The sequence below is a fragment of the Taeniopygia guttata genome, chromosome 1, assembly GCF_048771995.1.
Source record: "Taeniopygia guttata chromosome 1, bTaeGut7.mat, whole genome shotgun sequence".
In the NCBI taxonomy this organism is placed as follows: Eukaryota; Metazoa; Chordata; class Aves; order Passeriformes; family Estrildidae; genus Taeniopygia; species Taeniopygia guttata.
The window spans coordinates 37,039,981-37,063,172 of record NC_133024.1 but is presented as its reverse complement, the minus strand read 5'-3'; the positions used below and the strand labels follow the sequence as shown (position 1 = coordinate 37,063,172).

At 41.2% G+C, this 23,192-nt stretch overlaps 1 protein-coding gene across 13 annotated transcripts in view; it reads right to left on the bottom strand.

Moving 5' to 3' along the window:
- The window catches only part of FAT3 (FAT atypical cadherin 3), a 394,190-nt gene that overhangs the window by 191,690 nt on the left and 179,308 nt on the right, over positions 1-23,192 (bottom strand). For all 13 annotated transcript variants that reach the window (XR_012055102.1, XM_072927060.1, XM_072927018.1 and 10 more), the window contains one exon: positions 22,830-23,144. Coding sequence is in view for 12 of the 13 variants with exons in the window: in XM_072927060.1 (XP_072783161.1) it covers positions 22,830-23,144 (315 nt within the window). In the remaining variant the exon portion in view is untranslated. The remainder of the gene's footprint in view (positions 1-22,829; positions 23,145-23,192) is intronic.

Here is a 23,192-nt window from a genome sequence, read left to right as displayed (position 1 = left end):
TCTGCATTTGTATCTGTATCCATCATCTGTATCTGTATCTAGAGTCTTAGCACTTCAGAACACATTTAGCATATGTGTGAAAGCGATGACCTAGAAAGTTTGCTCTCCAAACCCAGATGCCCCTACAGCTACAACATACACTGGAATAAGGCAGCAAATTGGAAAAGTACTGTATATATTGTGACACAATGATTTTTTTGAGTGCCAGTGGTTGAGCCTGATGATCTTAAAGGTCTTTTTCAATTTAAACAATTCTTTGAGTCTGTGACATAGCTGACTTTTCACAAAATCAGTGCCTTTTAACAATTAAATGCCTCATTCTCTCTCATTAAGATTTTGTTACAGAATGCTAAAAAAACCTGATTTGTTAAAGAACACTCAAGTTTACACTGGGTGCTAAAAGACTGTCCAGAAATAAATTGTCTTCAATCAAAAGGTCCTAGAAATTGAGGTCTCCTTCTGTTATTTGAAATAAAAGAGGGGGAATGCTTTGACACCTCCAACCCCCTCCACACACGTGCTATCTCTTTTGCAACAAAGAATGGACCACCTACTTTTTATGACTGCTAGTACAACTGCAAGGATCTTCACTTTCAGGTGTCTTGGAGAAAAAAAACAAACCAACTCTAAAACAAACTTAAAGTGGAGGAAAACAAAGTAGGCATGCTCCTTGTGGTGTGTGCATGTGTGGCAAGGCACCACACTGGCAGACACAGCTGCAGCCTGTGCTGTGAACCTGCTTCACCTTGCTGCTGAGACATTAATAAGGCACTTCAGGACGTTTTGGTCAGGGAAAATGAGAAGTTTGCCCTTTTGTCAAACTTGCCTTGAGAGACATCTTCAACAACTATATCCAGGGGCTGTTCATAAGAAAGCTCGAACTGTGTATGATTTGTATGAAGCTATTTGACAGCATAAAAAATGACCAATAACTCACAGAGTTCCCTTCCCCGTGGTTTACTGTCTCTTTATATCTTGTTCAAAAGTACTATGCAAAGCTGTAGTGTTCATCATTATTCCACCGCCTAACAGGTTACTTGGCACTGAAGAAAGCTACCCAGCATGCTCTGAAGCTGTGCACTTTGTTCTTTACAGCCCCATAAGTAATTCTCATTAAGAGGAGTATGATGCTGGGACTCCAGACCTAGGAAGTCATTTTAGGCTTTAATAGAATGAAAGGATTGTTCTCAGTATGCCAAGGCAGAGCAGGCAAAAACCACAAAGGACATTGCTCCACTGTTACCAGCACAGCCAACCTGGAGAATTCAGAAACCTTGAGGCTGATCTGATCAGAATAAGATCAATAAACAAATGTAAGCAACAAAAAAGATGGAGTGGGCAGATAAGCTGTCTTCCCCCTTTGATTTCTGATTACAGTCTCCTGGACCTCACAACATGAAGTTCAGCAGATGATCCCCATCCCAATTTTCAGGCCCTTCTCCACCACTAACTTCCTTCTGCACCAAAATGGGGGTGAACTGAACCTGGGCTGGATTTCTTACACTGCATCCGCTGCAAGTTTACAGTGCTAGTGAGTGCTACCATGGTGTTTTTGTGGACAATTTGGAAGATAAAAAGCTTCCTCTCATCTCCCATAATGAGCCTTCACCATCACCAAGTCTTCCCACCCATGCTGCATCCTCTGGTCTTCCCTCCATGCATGTGCACTCAGCCAAAGCTGAGGCCCTTCCTATGTGACATCTCCGAAAATGCTGAACTGTGGTTTCAGGAGCCGGAGAAATAGTAGTTTGTGCAGTGTTTGGCTTTCAGCCTATCTACCTGATGTCTCCAGAGCTGAATTTATGCAGGCTCTGCAGTGTCCCTCAGAGCAGTAACTAAGTGCTGACTATGTGGGTGAACTTTAGCAGGGTACGGTTTAAAGTTCTGACACACACTTCATGTGAGAATGGCAGAAGGTACATTGATGAAATCATGTGACTATAGGCCAGAAGTGAAGATGGCAAATACAACATGGAGCTATTTGTTTTGTTGCTAGAAAACTACTGTGAGATGCCTGACAAAGACAAAGCTGAGGCTGAGATGCAAGACAAGTGCCAAGCAAGACTGAAGTTGTATGTAGCGTGCTTCCTTGGGCTGGTACAGAGATTCTCCCCTGTTAGGTAAGTCCCTGCTGTGGAGAGCTCAGGGATTCAGACAAAGGCTGAGGCCAACATGATCTATAGGAGTGTCAGCAGCACAGAGCCCTGGAGAAGCCCACAGCCTATTTATGCACTGACAGCTGCAGCAGAGGCAGAGCAGGCTGAACAGTTGCAGACTCAGGAAAACCTCACAACCTCATTTCAGGAGATCACTGTGAAATATAAAATGTACAGTTCTTTTTGTTCATCTTCAAAGAAAGAGATTAAACTGATCAATCTGTTCTTAGAAATGGCTAAGTGTTCCTCTTTAATGTCTGCTGAATAGTGAGCACTTGCTAGAGGTCAGAGCATCTGGGGAGGAAAAAATATCGAGACCCTGATTTAAAAAATGCCTGGCAATTTTATCTGCTTCAATACCCAAGTATGTTTGCAGTCAATTAGTCATTACAGATCACTTTTCAGCCCACATGGCAACAGTTGCTTTTTTTTTAATCTGAGAACAAGGCAAATCAGTCCTGAATGGTGAAATTGAGCTTAAACATTGTGACGTCCTTACAAATATGAAACTGTCTGTTTACTTGTAAAAAATACAGCTATATCAATCTAGACTATTATGATTAAAGTTAGAAGTTGTGATTAAAAGAGTACTTTAACTCTTTATTAATATTCTTTTAACACAGGAATAGGGAAAAAAAACCCAATAAAAGGCCAACTAAAACCCCCACCAATTCCTGTCACTGTATTCCTCTCAGTTTTCAAGTCTTATCATTATGTAGTGTCAGAAGAATATTCTTTCTCTGGACACTGTCTTACTGTCTTCTGATAGAGAATTTAAGTAATAACCAGATTTGCTATGTAAATGAAACCTTGGTAAGTCTCACAATCATTTTTCTTCTCTGTAACCTCTTCAGAAAGATGGATGCTCCATTTTACATTTTTCATTAATGCACCAAATCACAGGAGGTTGAAAAGGTTAAAGATGTTTAATTGTTACTAGATGATAATCAGTCAGAAATTATATTCTAGCATGTAGCTGGCTGGCAAAGATGTTGTATTTTCAGAGACATCCCTCCTAATTCTGCCTTTCCCTTTGGAATTTATCATTAAACTGCATTTATCTGTCTCACATGACACATCCAGGCAGGAATCAATCTGAAAAGCCAAATCTGAAAGCTCCTTGCCATTTCTCATTTTCTGCGACCAAATAAGGAAGAAACCTGCATGACTTTGATAGCAGAGACCACCTTTTCTATTTACATCATTTATTTACATCATTTACTATGACAGCCCTAAATGTGGACCAAGACCAATTGTTCCAGACTCAGGACAAGCAAAAAATGAAACAAGCCAGATGCCAAAAAAGAAATATAATTTCACACCTCTCTTTTCCTCTCTCATTACTGAAAATGTTGCCAAACAGGGTCTAGAGCGGAAAATGAAGGAATCGTAAAGAGATTTCTCATGCTACTTGTCCTGTGATGCCCAGAAGTGGTGGGATATGGGAGACAGATGGGGGGTGGGGGGGGGAATAGAGATGAAGTTTTGGCAATTCCTACCCCAAAATCTCTCTCTCCTTTTTATCTTCTCCTAGTCTGGAGCCACAGATCCTACCTCCTGTACTGGCAGTGAGTTTCCAAACAGCTAAGTTCTTTTTCTAAAACCTTCAAAAACCCACTCACACCCTCCAACTGAAGTCAGAATGGAAAGATCTAGCCTCTCTGTGCTTTCATGACAGAGGCATTCTGAATTCTGAAGAGGTTTTTTAAGTTTCTGGTTTATATAAGCTTTAATGCAACTTGAGAATTGAACAGTATATTAGTATTTCTTATATAAAACAAGTCTGTATCTTATTGGAAATGTTGAAAGGATTGGTTAATGCATTTTTGAAAGGTATTTAAATGCTGTGGCATAAAAGATTAATGTAAAAATCTGAATACAGAACAAACTGTGAGATGCTACAGTACAGACACTAGAGTAATTCAGGCACCAATTTAAGACGTAAATGGTATTTTTCGATTACCTTACATCTGCCTTTGTTAACAAAAAAAAAGGAGATAATAGGCACAAGTACACAATAGCCTTGAAAGTGGCAAAAAGCATAAAAGGTCACATAACTGAATGGAAAAAGGATGTTTTGAAACTTCTTTTTCTCCAGATACTGAGCAATACTGCAACATCTGCAAAACTCTGTGACTGGGCACGAGCTCAGGTCCTTGGGCAGACTGGCAGCAGCACAGGCAGGGGAAAGCTTGGGAGCTGGCACAGCACCCAGGTGGCACATCCCCATAGACAGCAGGTGCTGCCTCAGAGGTGGCAGCTCAGCTACCCGGAAACCTGTCCTGTGGGTGTGGGCCTTGGGGAGGCAATGAAATCCCCATGTTCCTTCTAAAAACAGAGAAGATGACTGGCTGTCTCAAACCACAGCAGCTCTTTCTGGCATTGAAGCCTGTGATAGCAGGTATTGCTTCCTTCTCAAAGGCAGCAGACCAAGCTGCAAGAGGTGATCGCCCCCTAAGAGTAAAGTCACAGCGAAACCTGAGAAAGCAATCACAAAAATCTCTGCCTGGAGTCAGGTGCAGGGATAACCCAAATAGTATCACAGCAGTCTCTTGGCATGGAGTAATATAAAACCAGGCAATGGTGGAAACCAGAGGAGAAGGATAGGTGCACTGAGGCAAGTCCCTTTGTCCCAAACCAGAGAGCTCCAAATGCAAAGATCTCAGTGAGAAAAGAGGATGGATGAGAACAGTCTGTCCTGCCACAGAGCTGGGGACTGGAAGATGACCATGCTGCACTTTGAGCTCCCCAAAAGCTGCAGAAGATGGAGCAGCAGCAATGCCAAGTGTGACTTTGACTCTGGGAGTTGACTTTGGTGATGGAGAACACTTCCACTGAATGCAGATTGTGTTTCCATGAAAGCCAGTGCCGCAGCGTAGTACATCCTTCTAAACAGTATTATTAAACTACCATAATAATCACCCTGCTCTTCAATCCAAGGTCTCAAAGCACATTACAGGCAGTAATGAAATAACTCACACAAGAGCACTATGAGGAAGAAGGGGATCATTACTGTTGCAGCTCACAGTCATAAAGTTGTACTTTCAGATACAGAATTTCATTGCAAGGACCGAGCGCACAAGTGTCACCACATACTTCACTGCCAGTTATGGGTCCTGTCAAGGATTTGTCATTGCTTTCCTGATGCTCTGTATTTAGCCAAAGTCTTGAGACTCTTGGTAATTACAAGAGACCCAGCTTTCATTTACAAGAAACAAAATGAAAACAATCCCCAGAAAAAAGCTGTATTTGTGGATCTGAAGTTTGAAATCTGTTCAGTCTGCCCTAAACCAGAAGGCAAATGAAAACAACAAAAATGTATTTTCTTTTTGTGCTTCTGATACTCCTGTTCTCTTCAGGGCTGTGACTCCTTCTGGGGGCTGAGTCAGGTTTTCTGTCCATGCATGGGCATCAGCCTTGCATTGCTGGTGTGAAGTCAGCTGGATGGGGCAAAGTCCTGACCGCTGTGTAGGGGAAGCTGCTCTAAGAGACACTTCCAGATCGTGCACAAGCCTTATGGCAGAGCTAAGGAGGGAATCCAGGTCTCAATTACCCCACATTTCAGGTTAACAAGGAATTGTAATACAAACTCAGTTAACTTCCAGCCTGCTAGAGAAAGCACTGCAGCATCTTGTGGTTCTGACTTGTAACTGGAATTCAGAGGAGCAAAGTTCTAACCTGTCTCTCTCCCCACTTTCCTTCATCCAAATAAAGCCAAGCCCTCACCCATTATAGCTTGTTTTCTAAAAAGACTACGATGTATTGGCTCCTGTGCAATTAGCAAGGTTTTTCCAGTGGGCAAGGATGCCAGCACCATCCTGTCCATAAGACAAGAGGCTGTGAACTGGATGGGAGAGCACCAAGGGACAGCAGGGATACCAGTGCCTGCCACTTTGGTGAGCAAATGTGATTTGTTCACACTGGACATCTTCTCTTCTGTGCCATACAACACTGCTCATCTTCTGCAGCTGATAAACCCACATTGATTGGGCTCACAATGTGCATGAATGTGTGATCAGTGGGAGCAGAGCAGAAACAAACTGGAGTTTCTAAGAGCATCTCCTGTACATTCTGGAAATATCAGAACTTGGGTCTTCATCTTTTTTTGGTCTTTAAATATATACTGTGATGTTTATAAAGCTTACATCTGTCCAGATTCCTTACTCCAAAGATGCTTTCTATATATTTGGAGACAACACCATATTTTCCATCTTTTGACTGCAAAGGAAGCATTAAAGGGGATAATTGCCCCCAGGCCAATAACCTTCCATCTCTAGCTATAAAATCAGCGGGGTAATTTGTCCTTGAAGAAGGGGGGATATCCATGGTGGGTGACAAATGGCTAAGCCATATGCATTCACTTCCTGTCCACAACAAGAAGAAATTAAACATCTATCAGCTTACTGTGGGAGCCAGTGCCATGAACAATAATTTTTGTGAACAATAAGCTGGCACACCTTCTTTGCTGCTTTGGCAGCTGCTGCTGCTCATGTTGAGAAGGTCCTCAGAGCTACTTCATACCCACCTCTGTACCTGACCCTGTTTTTTCCTACATGTTTCAGACTTGAACAGAGAGAACTCTGAAAGTCATGTTTAGACTGTGACCACAAAGGGCTTTATGGAGGCAGAACAGCCTGCATTTTTCTATGTCAATGACAATATGGCACCAATTAAATCAGTGCTTCTATTCCTCTCTGCATTAAAAACTATACTGTCGTTAATTAATTAATAATTGGATTAATGCATGGAAGTACCTGCACAGGGAGAAATTACTAGGGAGTAAAGGGTTTTTTGTTCCAGCAGAGAAAATACAATGAAATCCAACAGTGGAGAGAAGAGGCAGACAAATTCAATGAAAAATAAACAAGACATTTCAAACAATACAAGAGATAATCATCAGGAGAAAAAAAATAGGTCTTGTAGCCTTTAAATTGGTATCTTCCTGGAATACAGGCTTTAGTCAAACACCAGTTAGATACCTCAGTGTAGGAGTAATTAGGTGATTTTCTACCATGAAGGGGTCAGAGCAGGTGATATAATATCCTTTTGACCTAAAGCCTATGAATCTGTTTATTCACTGTCCTGTAGGACTGCAAAACCTCTGCAAAAACTCTGCTTCTATCTCTAAACCAGAAAATATCACAAGCAGGAAAAATAGAGGAGCTCTCATGCACTATGCTGGAAGGTCTAGGAAAAAAAATCACATTCATAAACAAATAAATACATAGAATTAACCACATTACAATATTGAATAGAACAACAGTATGAAAATTAGTAATACAATGAAATTAGTAATACAATACTTTGACTTCCTAAAGTCAAAGTAATTACTTAAATCCAGTAAACTGGATGCAATAAACTGCCACTCAAGTGGCAGAGATTTCAAATATTTTTTCTATGTTAAATTATAATCCTTTTAAATGGAGGACGTACATATGGGGTGAAGGGGGTATTTAATACTCATGACATGATTTATGGTCAATATGCTGAAAGGCCATGGAAATCAGCTCCAACTGTTACCTCAGATGAGAATTTGTCTCTAATAACTTCAAATGAACCTGGCTAAATATATTTTCTCATTTCACACTCAGACAATCACTAAAGGTTCAATCCCACACCCATCTGCAGCAATGGCAAGAATCCCACTGACATCACTGAAAGCAGGATGAACCTCTTTCCTTGAAGGTGTTACATTTATAGCCCATTTTTTTCCAAAGTATTCATGAGACAAGAGTGGGATTTGTTTTTGTTTGGTTTTGTTGTTGTTGTTGTTCTGTTTTGTTGTTTTTTTAAATTATTAAATTAACAGAGAAAATGAAGTTGGAGTTCTTCTACACCAGTTCTGATGGAGACAGCCTGGTGCATGTGCCACGTGCACAGCCCCAATGCATTCAATCCAGGAGCTGTGTGAGGAGACCACCCCATAATCAGGGAAGAAAGTATTTGCAAAGGCATTTAAAATGGATTCTCAAAAGTCACTTCTAAAAATAATTTCCAGGCATTTTTGGTGATTTCACCAGGGATCGCTGTGTCATCTAACCTACAAATCAGTTTTGACCGAATGAAAGATTGCAACACAATTCAAGGTGGGGAAAGGATAAACTCTAAAGTAATAAGATCCGACTGTTATCCATTTAGAGTATTTTCACATCCTGACAGCTCCACAATCTCTGGGAAAGATTTATCTTGTCCTAACAAAACAATTTCTCAAGTGCCATGACTCAAATGGACCTCCAGCGAAGGCAGGGCTGAGGACTGGGTGCCAGGCAGAGTCAGCGCCCTGTGTTTCACACCACCAGCACCATGGACACAGTGATCCAGGGAGAATGTCTCTCTTTGGAGGCTGGGAAAAGTGATCCTGCAGTGATTCCAAAACCACAACAGCATGGAAAAACTACCAAATCTGAACAATTCAATCTTACCTTAGGAAAAAAGATGCAATTTGCAACTGGAATTCAATAAATATTTTTGGCAAAGACCCACTTATGAAGGGCACTTCATGGACTCTAGAAATAATTTCCAAGGCACTCACAGTTTTGCCTATACCTTTTCTCTTTTTAAAGGTAACTGAATATTCAAATGCATGTTTGTATTTTAAGTGCAATTTCTAATTACATGCACAATTTCTAATCCATCTGTTTACTACATACTGTAAATGCCTGTTGTTCTATATGCTTGAATAATTACTGAAAATTAAATATTGTAAACAGTCAAATTAATTTCTCTCAGCATACCAAATTGCAAGAAGGCTGCAAGATGATAAAATATTACACACCCCCGGAAATGGAACAAGTCACTCCTACCTCACACCTCACCAAATGTGCTTATTGATGTTTTGTAACAGATAGGAAACTTTTTAATGAAAAAATTTGTAACAGTCTGAAAAGCTCCATTACACCTTGCTATCAGTGAGAGAATGTTTTAAAAGGAATATGGTCTGCAATGATATAAACTGTGACAGAGCAAGAAAATCATGTTTCTCATGTGAGGCAAGTTGGTGCTAATGTTTTCTTATTTTTATCCTGTTAGAATCAATGTAGATATATAATAATTTTTTTCTTTTGTTGAATTATTTATAACATTTCACAGCAATAATAGTACTCAAGTACCTCAGAGAAGAAAAACATGGGACAACAGTGTATTTGAATATATATTATCCATTCCCGGAAGAGACAGCCTCTCCTCCTAGCTTTTTGTGCAAAATGGAGCTGTGCCATAAAGCCCCTCTACTGCTATGTAATTTTTGGATTAAACTGTGTTCATTATGCATTTACAGGTTTTTGGACAGATCAGATAATCTTTTTTGTGCTCTTGGATAATAATGGTCAGGGAATTTTGCCACTGTGTCTGGACCATAATCTTGGAATAACACCTTTACAGCTACAACTATCCTAACCCAGAAAAACAGGACTCTTTTTTAGTCTGAATTTCTCTGACTTCACTATCTTTTATTACTTTTATCTGTCAGATAAAAGAAAACCTTTTTCAGAAATCCTGTCTCCATGCACGCACACACAAACTACGAAGCCACAACCCCTTCAATTTTTCTTGACAAATTACACAGACTGAAATTCTTCGACTCCCCACGGTATGGTAGTGCAAATTTTAGTTTTAAAAAAGGGCACTTGAGAATCCCAGTGATGTGATCCTTTTAAGTAGATGTATTGACACAGGATCCAGTCATGCTTAAAAAGAGCTGAGAATCTTGCTCTAAATATCTGACTCTGTCATTTAACATTGAGTCTCTGCCCACGCAGGTAGACAGGTGAAGAAAACACAGGATTTTAACTCTGGCTCACCTGTCTATAGGCACATCATTAGCAATGAGAAATGAAGTATTCAGATAGCTTCCTGGATCCTACTCTGGCTGTAGACAGCAAATGCCTCTATTAAATCCCCACTCCAAAACCCCTGGATCTCCAGTGCAGGAGGAAGGGATGGGGATGCTCCATTAGGTATTTTCTTTTTAACTATGGTGAGGCCAGCTTTTCCAGACTATAAGGGAATTTCACCTTTCAGGAGCAGAGCTGGACATCATGTTTGAAAACTTCAGCCTTTCCAGGAGACTATGCCCTCATGTCCCACTCACAGGGCAGTTAAGCCCTTCTCTTTTAACTGTCACTCTCTTACTTTTCTCATGAAAACAGAGAAAAGAGAACAGGGAAAAAAACCTCCAAACTTACAGATATTCCAAAAAAGAGGAAAAAAAAATCTACTTGGAATGTTTTTTTGCTGAAAAATCCTTTAATTAAAAAAAAAAAAAAAAAAAAAAAAAAAACAACCCCAAACATGACAGAAACAAAAAGGAAAGAAAGAAAGAAAAAAAAAGTGCCATAATTGAAACCCACCAGAACCAATCCTTTGCAATTTGTGTTAAATTTTGGAAGAAAAGTAATTAAAAACTGTATCTATATATACATGCCTCAGAGAGAGGGAGGGAAATCTTTCCATAGATATAGATGCAGAACACACACACACACACACATATATATATATATATATATATATATATATATATATATATATATATATATATATCCTGTATCCTATTTGGAGCCAATCCCTTGCAGCCCCTCCCTGCAAGCTCTGCAAGAGGCTGGGAGCTACAGCCCCAGGACAAAGTCCATGGCACACGAGGGCACCTTGCCAGCCCGTGTCCAAACTGCCCCATGCTCCCTTTTCTAAAAGCCTGCTCTCCACTCCTCTGCACACCCAGAGTGCCCAGCAACAAACTTAGCACTGATCAATACCGCCTTGGTTTTTCTGACGCATCTCCATCTGCTTTTCCCCATCTGTTGTCTCAGGCTCCCCCTAAACTGTGAGCTTTTTCGGAGTAGCGACCATCTTTTACTCCACTTATCCTGCCAAGCACGGCAGGGTGCTGCCTCGCGGCTGCAGCTACAAAGGTGCCACGAGATTGCAAATAAATATTTAAAAAAATAAGTCACCGTTTCGGCTTACCAAAAGGCAGCACAGGTTTTGCTTTTCCTGACTGAGTTCTTAGCTGTGAATTATTTTAAATTATTAAATAATTGAAATAAAAGTGCTAAAGCAGATCCACAAAAACTTGTGCACAAAAAAACCAAACCAGAAGCGAATACCCAAAACCAAACCCAACCTGAACCCCACAATCCTTCTTACTTTTCTTGCAGGACTTAATATGCAGAAATTAAGGTATCTTGAGTATATGATTCTGGGTTGTTTAGGAACTAGTAAAGGTGGGAGTGGACATTCATGATGACAAAAGCCAAGTCCATATACATAGACAGGTGAAACAGTTTTGAACATGCAGTATTTTCTTGTCATGCAATTGTCTTTATACAGTGCCTTCAACAAAACCTGTATTATTTTCTTCATGTTCTCATCTCCTTTCCTCATGTTTGTTTATAAGAAAAAATAATATCTCTCTACATAGGAATCTTCTCTTCTCTGAAATTCTTGCCTTCCCATTAAATCTTAATTATATTCTCAGTGCTGCATTTCTGTTGCTAATAAGGCAGTAAAGAGGTTAGACTAATGCCTTGCAGGGTGTTTGCAAAATCCCAGCTATCTTGCACAATGACTTCAATAAAAAAGTAGAGACAGAAGTTTTGGAGGCGGAGAGGAAACCTACTACAGGCTGAATACAATAAAATCTCTGCTCAACATCAGGTTGCAGAAGGAGAGATGCACCGACAAATTAGAGCTAAGTTTGGGAGTGGGGCATGAAGCCCCCCCCATGCAGCTGACTGAACAAGGACTGTATCCAAATCCTGCCTGTTTGCTTCTCTGATGCTGAGCTGTGCCTCCTTCTTAAAGGACTCTGTTGTCTGCAAGTGAATCCAGCCCAAGCCAAGGGCTTTTCACACTTACAAATGCAGGGCATGGGTGTATTACTGAGCCAAAGCTGCAGCTCACCCAATAGACTACTCAAGTTAATTCTTAAGCATGTGTTTGCCTTATTTTTCTTCCCTCTAATGCACTGCATTCCCTTAATCAGTTTGGATTACATTAAGTGTTAGAAGAAAGAAATAAAAATCCTGAGAGAAATCCCTTAAGAAATTACAGACTCACATGAAAAATATCTCAGCATTATGTGTATCTAAATTGTTAATACAGCCTAACATTTTTCCATCCATGCAGCCACTTTGGGTAATCTTGTGTGTGTTTATTCTCTGTTTAATTAATCTAATTCACACCTACTCAATAAATTAAATTTAGCAGCAATTATTCTTTGCGCCATTTGCAGTGCATTCCCAGGTTGTGTCTCAAGGACTGCCTCTGATACAGGATAATAAGGACAAAGAGAAGATTCTTCATCCCTGTTTCCTCTCCTAAAGGATCTGACTGGGCTTACAGCATTTCTCCAAAGATTTAAAAAAACCTAATCTCATTCTTCTATTAACAAAAATAACTTGAATATCTTTGAGCAATGACAACACCTTTCCATAATAATAACTTTTTAAGGATACAATGGTCAAATTCTCAGGTGGCACAAACCACATAATTCAGCAGAAGAGGTAGCACCAGAAGCACTTGTGCTTCTTTAAGCAACTTTTGTTTTAATACTGCACATTTTATTACACGGAGCCTGTGAATAAAATGAAGGTCAGAAAATACAAGCATATGGTGAATGGAGAAAAATTAATTATAGCCAAAATATTCTGTTGCAGAGCAGACTTACATTTATCTTTTGGGTATTGTGGATGCATCACAAAAAAAGTGCATGTGCACTGCTGTTCATACACTGCTGGTAAGTTAAAATTCAGGAAATTATACTTAGTTTTCAAACCAAATCCCTTTAAGAGTTGCAAAGCTACTTGCTAATTACCATATAAATAGATCACTGCAGCACAGATTCCTTGCACCAACTCATCTGACACAAACATTAAATTTCTCTTAGAAGGCAACAAACCCACAGCATGTCATGACATTGACTTTACACAGGAAACAACGAGGAAATGTTCCTGCACAGAAAGTACAAGCAAAGGTAGTATTGAGAAAGAAAGAACATGATTATTGGGGGTAGTGGGAGACTTGAGTGCTCTAGGTTTGCCTCCTTGCTCCATGACAGCAGCAGCACGAATGCTTAGCCTTGTGCCTGCATTAGGCTGATGGAGAAGGGGGTTGCTTCATCCACCCAAAAGACAAGAGTCAGCTCTGCCCTTACATGCCCAGGTTCCAATTGAGCCGTCTGAGACTCCTTGTCCCTGTACAAACTCTAATTCTTTCTCTCCTGTGGGCAGTCCAGGCTTGCTTTTGGGCAAGAGAGAAAGAAGGCCAAGAAGGACTGAAAGGTAGGGATAGGTAATAGAGGACTAGCTGGGAATAGGATAGGAAATAGATTCTACCGGAGCTCAAAACTGCCCAGGTAAGTTCTGTGCACACGGTAGAAAACACTTGTGCCAGGGTTGCCTGGTTGCCTTGCATTTAGCAGGGTAGGATGGGCTGGACCCATGCCATAAGGCTTTGCATTACATGTGGCCACTGGCTTTGAAGGCAAATTAAGAGCAAGCAAATTTTTATTGCTGTCATCGGATGAGTTAGCTGCTTCCTTTGCATCAGTTCCCTGCTTGTAAAAATTAAAAATGGCCCTATTCTACCTTACCAAGCAGCATGAAGGGCTTAGCTACCACAGGGGGAGAAGCCAAGTAGGAACAACATGCAAGGAAGTAGAGGCACAGTAGAATCCACAAGACAATCAACATCAAAACAAGGTTACAAGAGCATGGTCCCATGTAAAGAGTGTTTTTAAAGATTTAACTTCAGAGCTCTTCAAGCTCTGTAGAAAGCTGCATATAATGTGAAAGCTGTGATTAGGGGGCTCTTCTGATATTTAACCCCCAGATACTGCTTTATTTTTACACATGTATGTGTCTGGTTAAATTAAGCTCTGTGCATGTAGACATATGGCAGCACGATCTGTACAATTACACAGATAAGGTCACATACTTAACTGGCAACAACACTACTCATTTCAAAGAAGTTGTGTCAGTCTTCCCAGCAAACGAAAAACACTCTCATTAACATAAGGGGAAGGGGAAAGGAGGAGAGAATAATTTCAAAGAAAATAATTATCTTTGGTTATAACAGTGTAACTCTGATGGAAACAGAGTCAGAAAAGAAAAGGGGAAAAATAACACAATCCACTGTTAAGCTTGATTTTTGAACAGACTGGTTTAGCTGAACTGTGTGGTTGTGAGACTTTGGGGGTTTAAGAGGTGCTGATACAATCTCCAGTGTGATGGAAGACAAACAATTAATAGATGGTGATTACTGACATTGTTATGGATTATGCAAACACACCTGCCTTCCCAGTTGCCTTCTCTTTTTATTTCCATTTCTGAGCTTTGGTTTTTTCTTAATACCCACATGCAGCATAGGTCAATCAAATTCTCCAAACAGGAAATATCATCGTTTGTACCAAGGATCACATGTTAACTAAGGGTAAACGGAACTACATTCCTTGCCTCTAACTTCCAGTCCACTAACAGATTTTAGAAATTCCTCACACAAGGTGAAACACTACTCAAGCCACAAATAGTGGCTGATCTAAGACAGTATGACTGTGTTCACTGCACCTGAGTAAAAGGGGAAAAAGCTGGTTTAATATTGTCTGCTTGGGATTTGCAGTGTCCAACATCACAGACACCAGTAATAACTTTGACTGTTGAGCAAAAGATAAACACAAGTTACTTAATTGATTAAAAAGCAGTAGGAAATAAAAAGGAAAAAAGAACCCCCTCAACTACCCCCATCCCAAGCTTTCACCTCCTCTGGGCTAACATCACAGCTTTATTTTCCTCCCTGGCAGCTCCCACTCTAGACCCCTGCTCCTGCATAAATGCCACGCTCACAGGCTCCACACCTCAGATTCCCTAACTCACCAACCTAATTCCTCCTGCCAGAGTTCAGACTTGGACCACAAGCAATTACTGTAATACAGGGACATTTGCTGATGTTATCATAATAATGTATGGCAGGAAATGACAAGTAGCCATAGCATATGCATTGTGCATACATTTAACAGGGCTGTTACTCAGTACTTGTGGTACAATTTCACCCAGTAAGCTAAACTGTGCTTCTGCCATTGATAATAATTCTAACAAGAGAATTTGGCTACTTGGAAGTGAATGGAACAGCCCTATTTAAAAATTGGTGCAGGAATAGCACAGTCTATTAAAAAGGTGATTTCTTAAACAGTTCTGCCTAGCCATGACTTCTGGAAATTTATGAATAGAGAAAGTGAACTGACAGACAAGGTAGAAAAATGAATTTCACAGCTAAGCTGATAGGAGAAGTTACTTCTGAATAGGCAGAAGATACGCTGTGCTGGTGTTTGTAACAAGAACAAATGATTGATGTAATGCACAACAATGTAGATTTATGAGATCAGTGGCAAAATTGTTGCTGTTCCAGAATTTGTGCTAGGACAGGAAGAAAGGGAGCTGTCTGATCATTGGGCAGCAACTTCTTCCATCAGAAAAAAACTCTCTCCCACTGGCCCTTGCCACGCTTATGCCCTTCAGACATAAGTCTCTACTGCAGCAAACAAGGAGTTCAGATTAAAAACTGGTGCTGCATTGAGTAAGTGAGGACACAATTGTCCAGTCAAGGCAACAGGAACAGTCCTTACACTTCTTACTTGGAAAGAGGGCTAAAAAAGTCATCATGGACATCTAAAGAAAGGTTAAAATTTCTATAAGCCAAGTATAAATCTGCTGATTACAAAGAAATGGCATTTCTAAGAAATATTGTATCTTTAAATGTCATTTTAAAAGAGGCACTTGATACCAGAGACATCCAGAAATCTCAGCCATATTCAGTGCTTCATGAATAAAAACCCACTGCTAGCAGAAATCAGGTCTGTTCAAGAGAAATTATAAAACTGGATTTATTATTTTATTAATAGCAGCATTACTGTAGCTGTAACTGAGGTGACACAGCTCACACCTTTACCCTCTCCACAGATAACATATACAGATTGAGAAAGAAATTGCTGCCAGAGAGGAAGGGAGGAGGGAAGAAACATGCTGGCTGAGCCCAAATTTTGTCATTTTCAGTGGAATTAGTGGTCTGGCCATTAGACAATACTTACTTAGTCTAAAATTCTTTTACATTTCTCTTCATCCTACCATTTTGGAAGTGATGCTTCTTTTTTTAAAATTTTTTGTATGCATACGAATACATGACTGCGAATGCACGTCTATTAATGCCAAGATGCCTGAAAAAATCAATAGCTTGCATTTCCAGAGCATATTTGATCCCCAAACTGTCTACTGTGAATTAATTTGCAGGACAATCACATAAGGCAAGAAATTACTTCCACTTACAAAAAAAAAAAAGAAAAAAAAAAAAAAGAAAAACTATGAGATGAGGTGACTCAGTCAAAAGAAGAGTTTCTGTCCCTGCTATGCTGCAGCTTGGGATCTAATTGAAAATTTTCTCTGGGGAATAAACGTGCCCTGGCAAGCAGATGGACTTGATCTACATCCTTCTCCCTATTTTTTTTCATCTCCTCTTTTTTCTTAATTATTGCTATTATTATTGTTATTATGGCAAACTCCTTAATGCAGGAACTTTGTCTAATCTGCTGTACAGTGCCTAACACATTTATAGGTCCCACTGTGATTAAGCACACAACTCCAGCATCCACAGTCCTTTGATTTTCCGGCTGTTAACCCTGGGCTCAAACCCCTGGATATATGGTGTCCAGTAAAGAATAAGCATGCCAAAGCAGAAATTAAAGCTTTTAAAATGCTCCAAAGCTCCATTTTTAATAGTGAGTACATTACAAAGAAGTCATTAAGAGCTACACTTTTAAATAGTAGAGAAGTGAAAGCAAAGAAACTAGATAATTTAGCGTATGTTGATACAACATAAATTACAGAGGATAGAAGCCAGCTAATGTGGTAAGGGAATTACATTGTAAAATTCTGTGTTAGTTATGGTCACATATCAGTGATGGATATATCAGGCTGGATTCTGCAGCTGTTGGTGAACTCAGCATTTGTACAAACATTGTACAAAGTGTTAAAAGAGCACGAAAGGAAAAGGAGACCAATTCCTCAATTCACCATTGACTGGAGAGCCCCACAATCAATGTCTTGTCCCCCTGCAAGGTCCTCTCTGCTCGTCAACAGGGCAAGGACACTTACAGGCGGAAAAGAAATTGAGCTATTCATGCTATGATATGATTTGCAGAGCTGATTTTCATTGCACATGCGAGCTGCCAAAAACAGCTCCATGGCCAACACACATGAGGGAGACACCCTTCATGAGGAGCACCCAGCGGTAGGCAGATGCCCTGCAATGCCATCAAAATTCAAAATACATTTTCTAATTAGATCACAATAGCACCTAAAACACACCCTGGAGAAAGACTGCAGGTAAGACTAAAAACAAAAAAAAAAGCTAATGGCCTTCATTTACAAGATATGGAAGATCTTATGTCAGAGGAAGTTTTTATTAAGAGTTTAGCAGCATGGATGGAGCAGTCAGGACAGGCAAGTGTCCCTTGACTACAAGAACAGGCTGAGAAACCTAGAAACCTTCCAAGACCACTGGGAAACCCTCCAGAGCTGCCCAGAGCAACCCCCTCCTCAAGGTCTGCTCTAACAACAAGGTCTGCTGTCTAACAACAGCTATAATATTTAAGTGTGAATGAAGGATAATCCCTGCTCCATTTCTGGAAATGTTCATGGCCAGGCTGCATGGGCTTCTGAGCAACTGGTCTAGTGGAAGATGTGCCTGCCTATGGCAGGGGTGTTTGAACTAGGTGGTCTTTAATGTCCCTTCCAATCCAAACCATTCCTCGATTCTATGATTTCTGGGCTGAATAGAGGCACTGGGTACCCTGCATCTGTACTGCTGGTAGACATCAGGATGTGGAGCAGCAGCAAACCACTGGATTTGTCTCAGTCTGTGAGGGCAAAGATGTGTGAGGATTTCTCAGGACAAGCCAAAGAAAAGCGGCCGTAAAAATCAGGATTTAGGACAGGAGGGTGAAGCACTATCTTAGTATGGCAGGGCAATTGTGGCTTTCAGACCCAGCAGGATTCTATGCCAGCTGGCTTTGTGAGTGCAAAAGAAAGCAAAGTCCAGCCTACTGAGAAGAGTAGCATTCATACCAATTAAATTCTGACACTCACTAACCCCGTATTAGCTTATATAAATATTAATACTACTTCAGTGTGAAAATATCCAGAGTCTTTCCAAATCTAGGTGCAGATGTGACAGTTCAGAGACAGCTTCCAGAGGCAGAATACTGCTGCTCTCTAGAGATGTACTGACCTACATGCACTATTTCTAAACCTAAAAGCGCATCCTGCCTTAACCACTGCAGCAAATACTATTTCAGAGGTGCCAGGGGTCTGTCTCTGTTTAAATGGTGCCAACAAAAGGCTAAGCAAGGTGTAAGCAGATTTTCCAGATGCACAAGCATAATTTTAGAGTAAATTAATGAATAAAAATGTGCACAAGAGTGAAATTTGGTCTATTGGCGTGTTAGTTAAAGAATCTCTTAAGTAATCTATATTAGACTGAAGAGAAGCTTACTGGGTTTGTTCAAAATATGTTAACACTAAACAAAGTAATGCAATGGCTTGAATTAAAACTTGTTTTTTCTAGAGCGCAGAAACATAATAAATCAACGCAGTAAATGACCCCTGTGCTGTAAAATTAACACCCATATACATGAAATAAAAGTAAGAATTTACAGCTCTGATCAATCAATTTTTTTATTAACTCCATCTTCTGTTTTATTTACCTCACGCCCCTCACCCAAGAGTGACTGACTCGGCTCAGGCTGAATGTGGCACCCCTGGGAGCTGGTCAGCCCAGCTGCTCCGGCAGCAGCTCTGCCATCCTTCCCGTCCCACACCACCCACAAAGGAGCACAGCCCTGTGACCCTGTGCTCTGCCAAAGCAACCCCAAGCCCTCCCAAGCACACAAGTCAAGCTATGAGGAAAAGGCCTGTCTCTCCCAGCAGCCACATCAGGCTTTAGGGCTGACTTGCAGCTGCTGAAGATGCTGAGCTCCAGGAATGCCTTCCATGCTGCTGCGTGTATACACAGCTGGGAAACAAATGCCCAGGGGAATGCCTTTCCTTGTAGTCATGTAACCCCTAGAGTCACCTCAACTTTTTGAAAAACGTATTTCCTACTCCCCTCACAAAACTGCGCTTTTGCAATATATATATATATTCCCCTTGCTCACTATAAAGGAAAATCCTATCTTGCTCTCTTGGACCTGCTACACTTAGGCTGCAGTGTCCACCAGTTAGCAGAACAAGGCTGCCTTGTTCTCCAGTGTAAATGGTTTATGGTTTCACACGTGCTCATGTGCTTCATTATTCACTTAGTACTTGTACCTATGAATATCAGCTCATGAGATAAAAGTGGGTACCAAGGCGCAAACTGATGCTTGGCTGTATTTCAATAAAAATATCAAGGTGAGAAAAAAAGTCTTCATGGGAGGTTGCCCACACTGCCTTTCCAATCCTGACACACATGGGTGGGCTGCTCATGTTCCTGTCCTCTTCCATGAAGCACTCATATAAACCCCAAGCCTAAAGATGAGGGTCATTGCCATCATGTATTTGTGCCCCCACAGCAGAGTCAGCCCCCAATGAGAATACACCCAGGGCAACTTCAGTGCCCAGATCTTGCTATCGGTGGCTTTTTAGCAGCTCTTCATTCCTGCAGGAGCAACACTTCATCTCTCTAAAACCCACAGAGCAAACTGCAGGTAATAATCCTGAAAGGTCTGAAGCCTGCCTTCAAACAGATCTAAATGCACGTGCTACATTTGCAGTTGGACTGCCTAAAATAGCCACCACAAGCTGTGCCAGTCTATAAGAATGTGGGAAGTGACAACTTGTCTATTAAGAGGTTTCTTCTGTCTACAGATATGGCACACAAGGAGTAATGTTGCTTCTGCTATCCAGATAATCAATCATGAGTGTAAGAATTGGCTGGAATTACGATCCTGAATTAGAACCAGGAACAAAACCTGGACTCCCTGTGTTCCCGCTTGATCAGACATGCAGTGGTCCATGTGCCTCCAGAAACCTGCCTGACCTGCATGAGCTACAAGGCAGCTGAAAGTGAGCTCCAGAGGAAGGCAAACACAATCACTGCTGACCTTCAAAGACAACTGAGAACATCTCTATGCTCCAGCAAACTCCCCATCTCTTCTCTCATCTCTCACCAAAAGATGTAAAAAATGCAGGATGATGCCTTCATGTTGACTCTCAGCAGTGGATTACTCACAGGAGTGAGATGTCAGTTTGCTGGCAGTGTTGAAACTTCCAAAGTGACACAGAAAATAAAAGATCCCCTTTCTCAAATGACTATTCTCCCCCGACAGCAGGAGCATGCTCATTCAGCCCACGTATACAGCAATCGCAGCATATTTGGGTTCACATTAAACCTTTTCATCTTGATTATACAGCATGCTGTCGCATTTAGGGCTGCTGTGCAACACTCTACGTGAGTTACTGCTGTGCTGAATCCCAGCTAGAGTATGGGGCTGCCAGGCTACGAACCTCTCCTGTGCATGCAGAAGTCTCCTGTACAAAACAACTGGAGTGTAAATTACTGTCTTAGACAAAACTAGTGCACTGCAGGGAGAGGGCTGAAAGCAGCCTTGTCAGAGAGCCCCAGGGGCACTCTCTAGGAAAATCCATTATGCTTTTATTCCTCGGACATCAGCATGCCATCAGGAGAAAGCCTTCTGATGTCAAGGCCGGGTGCTCATCTTTGGGGAAAGGGATCTCTGCATACACACACACTGTCAGCCTCATCGTTTTCAAAACAAACTCCAAGAGGCCACCTTGCCCAGTTCTCACTGCTCCGCATTTGGCACTGAATTGGATAGAAAAGGGATGATTTAGCCTCTCTATAACAAATCACAGCCAGTCTAGCAAGGATGCTTACTGAGTGTAAGAGGGGCCCTTTGGGAGTTGCCCAAGCAGCAAAGTTACTCATCCTGAAGCCTTTAAGCTCTCAGACAGCAATTTCCACAGTCCAAATGAAGATTAACCACTGCCAGTGTTAACTGTGAGAATAAGATCTCACTGTTATGGAAAAGTATCCTGTCTGCTCAGTAGAAGGACAAAGAGCCAACTCACAGGGTGTGCCACCAGGCTAGGGTGCTGCAGGGCTGCCACATGCCCGGCTCCAGTCCCTGTCACAGATAAGCAGGGCTGTGCTGAGCAGATTGCTCTGCGGGAGGAGCTCATGGAAGGGAAGCACAAGCATTAAACACTGTGAGTCCTAACTCTGCTACTTTGCCCAGATGGGATTTATGGGGTGGGGAGGGGGAGAAGGGATGCAGATGGAAGAGCATCTTCGGCCATTCCAAGTGTTAAAAATAAGTGAGATATGCGCCTTAGGGCTCAGCAGATTGAACACAGTGATTATACATTCTCCATAATTCTTCACCTGGGCTTACGCCTGAGAAGATCCTGACCCCTTCTTATGCCACACATTGCAATAGGATTGCCCAACCAAATGTTGAAAATTTATTTAGTGAACAGCATTTCTGTACACAAAATTAAAAATGTTCCCTCTCACATCTATTCCTTCTAGTTTTTTAGCTGTTTAGAAATTTAGCAGAAGATATAAATAAACTTAAAAAAAAAATCAAAACCCCAGAACAAAAGTAGGAGCATGAAAACAAGCAGAAGCACTGTGTGAATTCTCTGAACTCCTGTCATAAAGATCGGAAAATTGCTCTGAAAGATCCCCTCAACTCTCAAGCTCCAGACCATGCTGGAGGGTCCCCAAAAGCCCAATGAGTAAGCAGAGCTGGTACTCGCTGGAGTGAGGAACACAGACTGCCAAGCACAGGTAGGCACCCAGCAGAGCATCCAGGACCTCAGGCTACATCTCCTGAGGCGATTTCTTTATCAGCCTCATTCAGCAAAGGCACCTGGGGTACAGACATGAGTAGAGCTGCTCTGCTTGAGTGCCATGCTCCACTGCCAGATAACAACAGTATTTTAACTTAAAACAATCACCATCTCTGCCACACTGTACTCACAGGCTAAATCACCAGCTGTTAGAAATCAATACAAACACTTGGATTTTTTTTAAAGGCCAGAGGGACATTTAGGTCATCTAAACTGTTTTTTTTTTTGGGGGGGTTTTTTGGTTTTTTTTTTTTTTAGTTGGTTTTTTTTTTTGTTGTTGCTGTTTTTTTTTTTTTTTTTTGTGTGTGTGTAAAGCAAGCTGTAGAATTAAATCCACCTACTTTCACATGTAACCTTATTACATGTGCTGGACAGCCATCATGTCACTTACTTCAGTAGTGCTACACCAGCTAATAAAAGAGTGAAACAGTGCTCTGTAACCTGCAACAGCTTGAATCTGCTTCCTAGCACTGCTCTGCAGAGTCAGTGCAGCAAAGTCTCATCCCTGTAGACACAGGAAGAGGCAACAGCCAGCAGCGATTCAGTGACCCAGGGCAGAGTGATTGCTGCAGCAGCACATCTGCAGCACATCATCTACCAGCACCTTTGCACACTGATGCAAAGCAGAATGCTTCAGACACATATAAGATGCTTTAGTCACATAAGCTATCAGAAAACAGAGGTTTGGAAAGTAAACCAGCGCACCCTGAAGGGGTGAAAGCCAATAAATATGTAAATTGCATTTTCCCACTGCCCTGAGGCAACAGGGTTTTGTTACCTGTTTTGGGATTGATCACAAAGAAGTTCTGGGGATTTCCACTTGTAATCCGGTAAGTCAGTTTTTCGTTAGTGCTGGAGTCAGGGTCCTGGGCTTGAATCTGAATGACAGATACATCCTTTGGGGAGTTTTCCATGATGACTGGGTAATAGATAGGCTCAGAGGTGAGAGGGGCATTGTCATTCACATCCTCCACTTCAATGTAGACTTCCATGGTAGTGTAGAGTGGGACAACACCATGATCAGTCGCATACACTGTCAACCAGTAGGATTTGGTTGTCTCCCGGTCAAGAACGTCTGCTGTGTAGATGACTCCTGTAGAAAACAGCAAGCAGAGGATGTCATGAATAGGATCAATAAAAC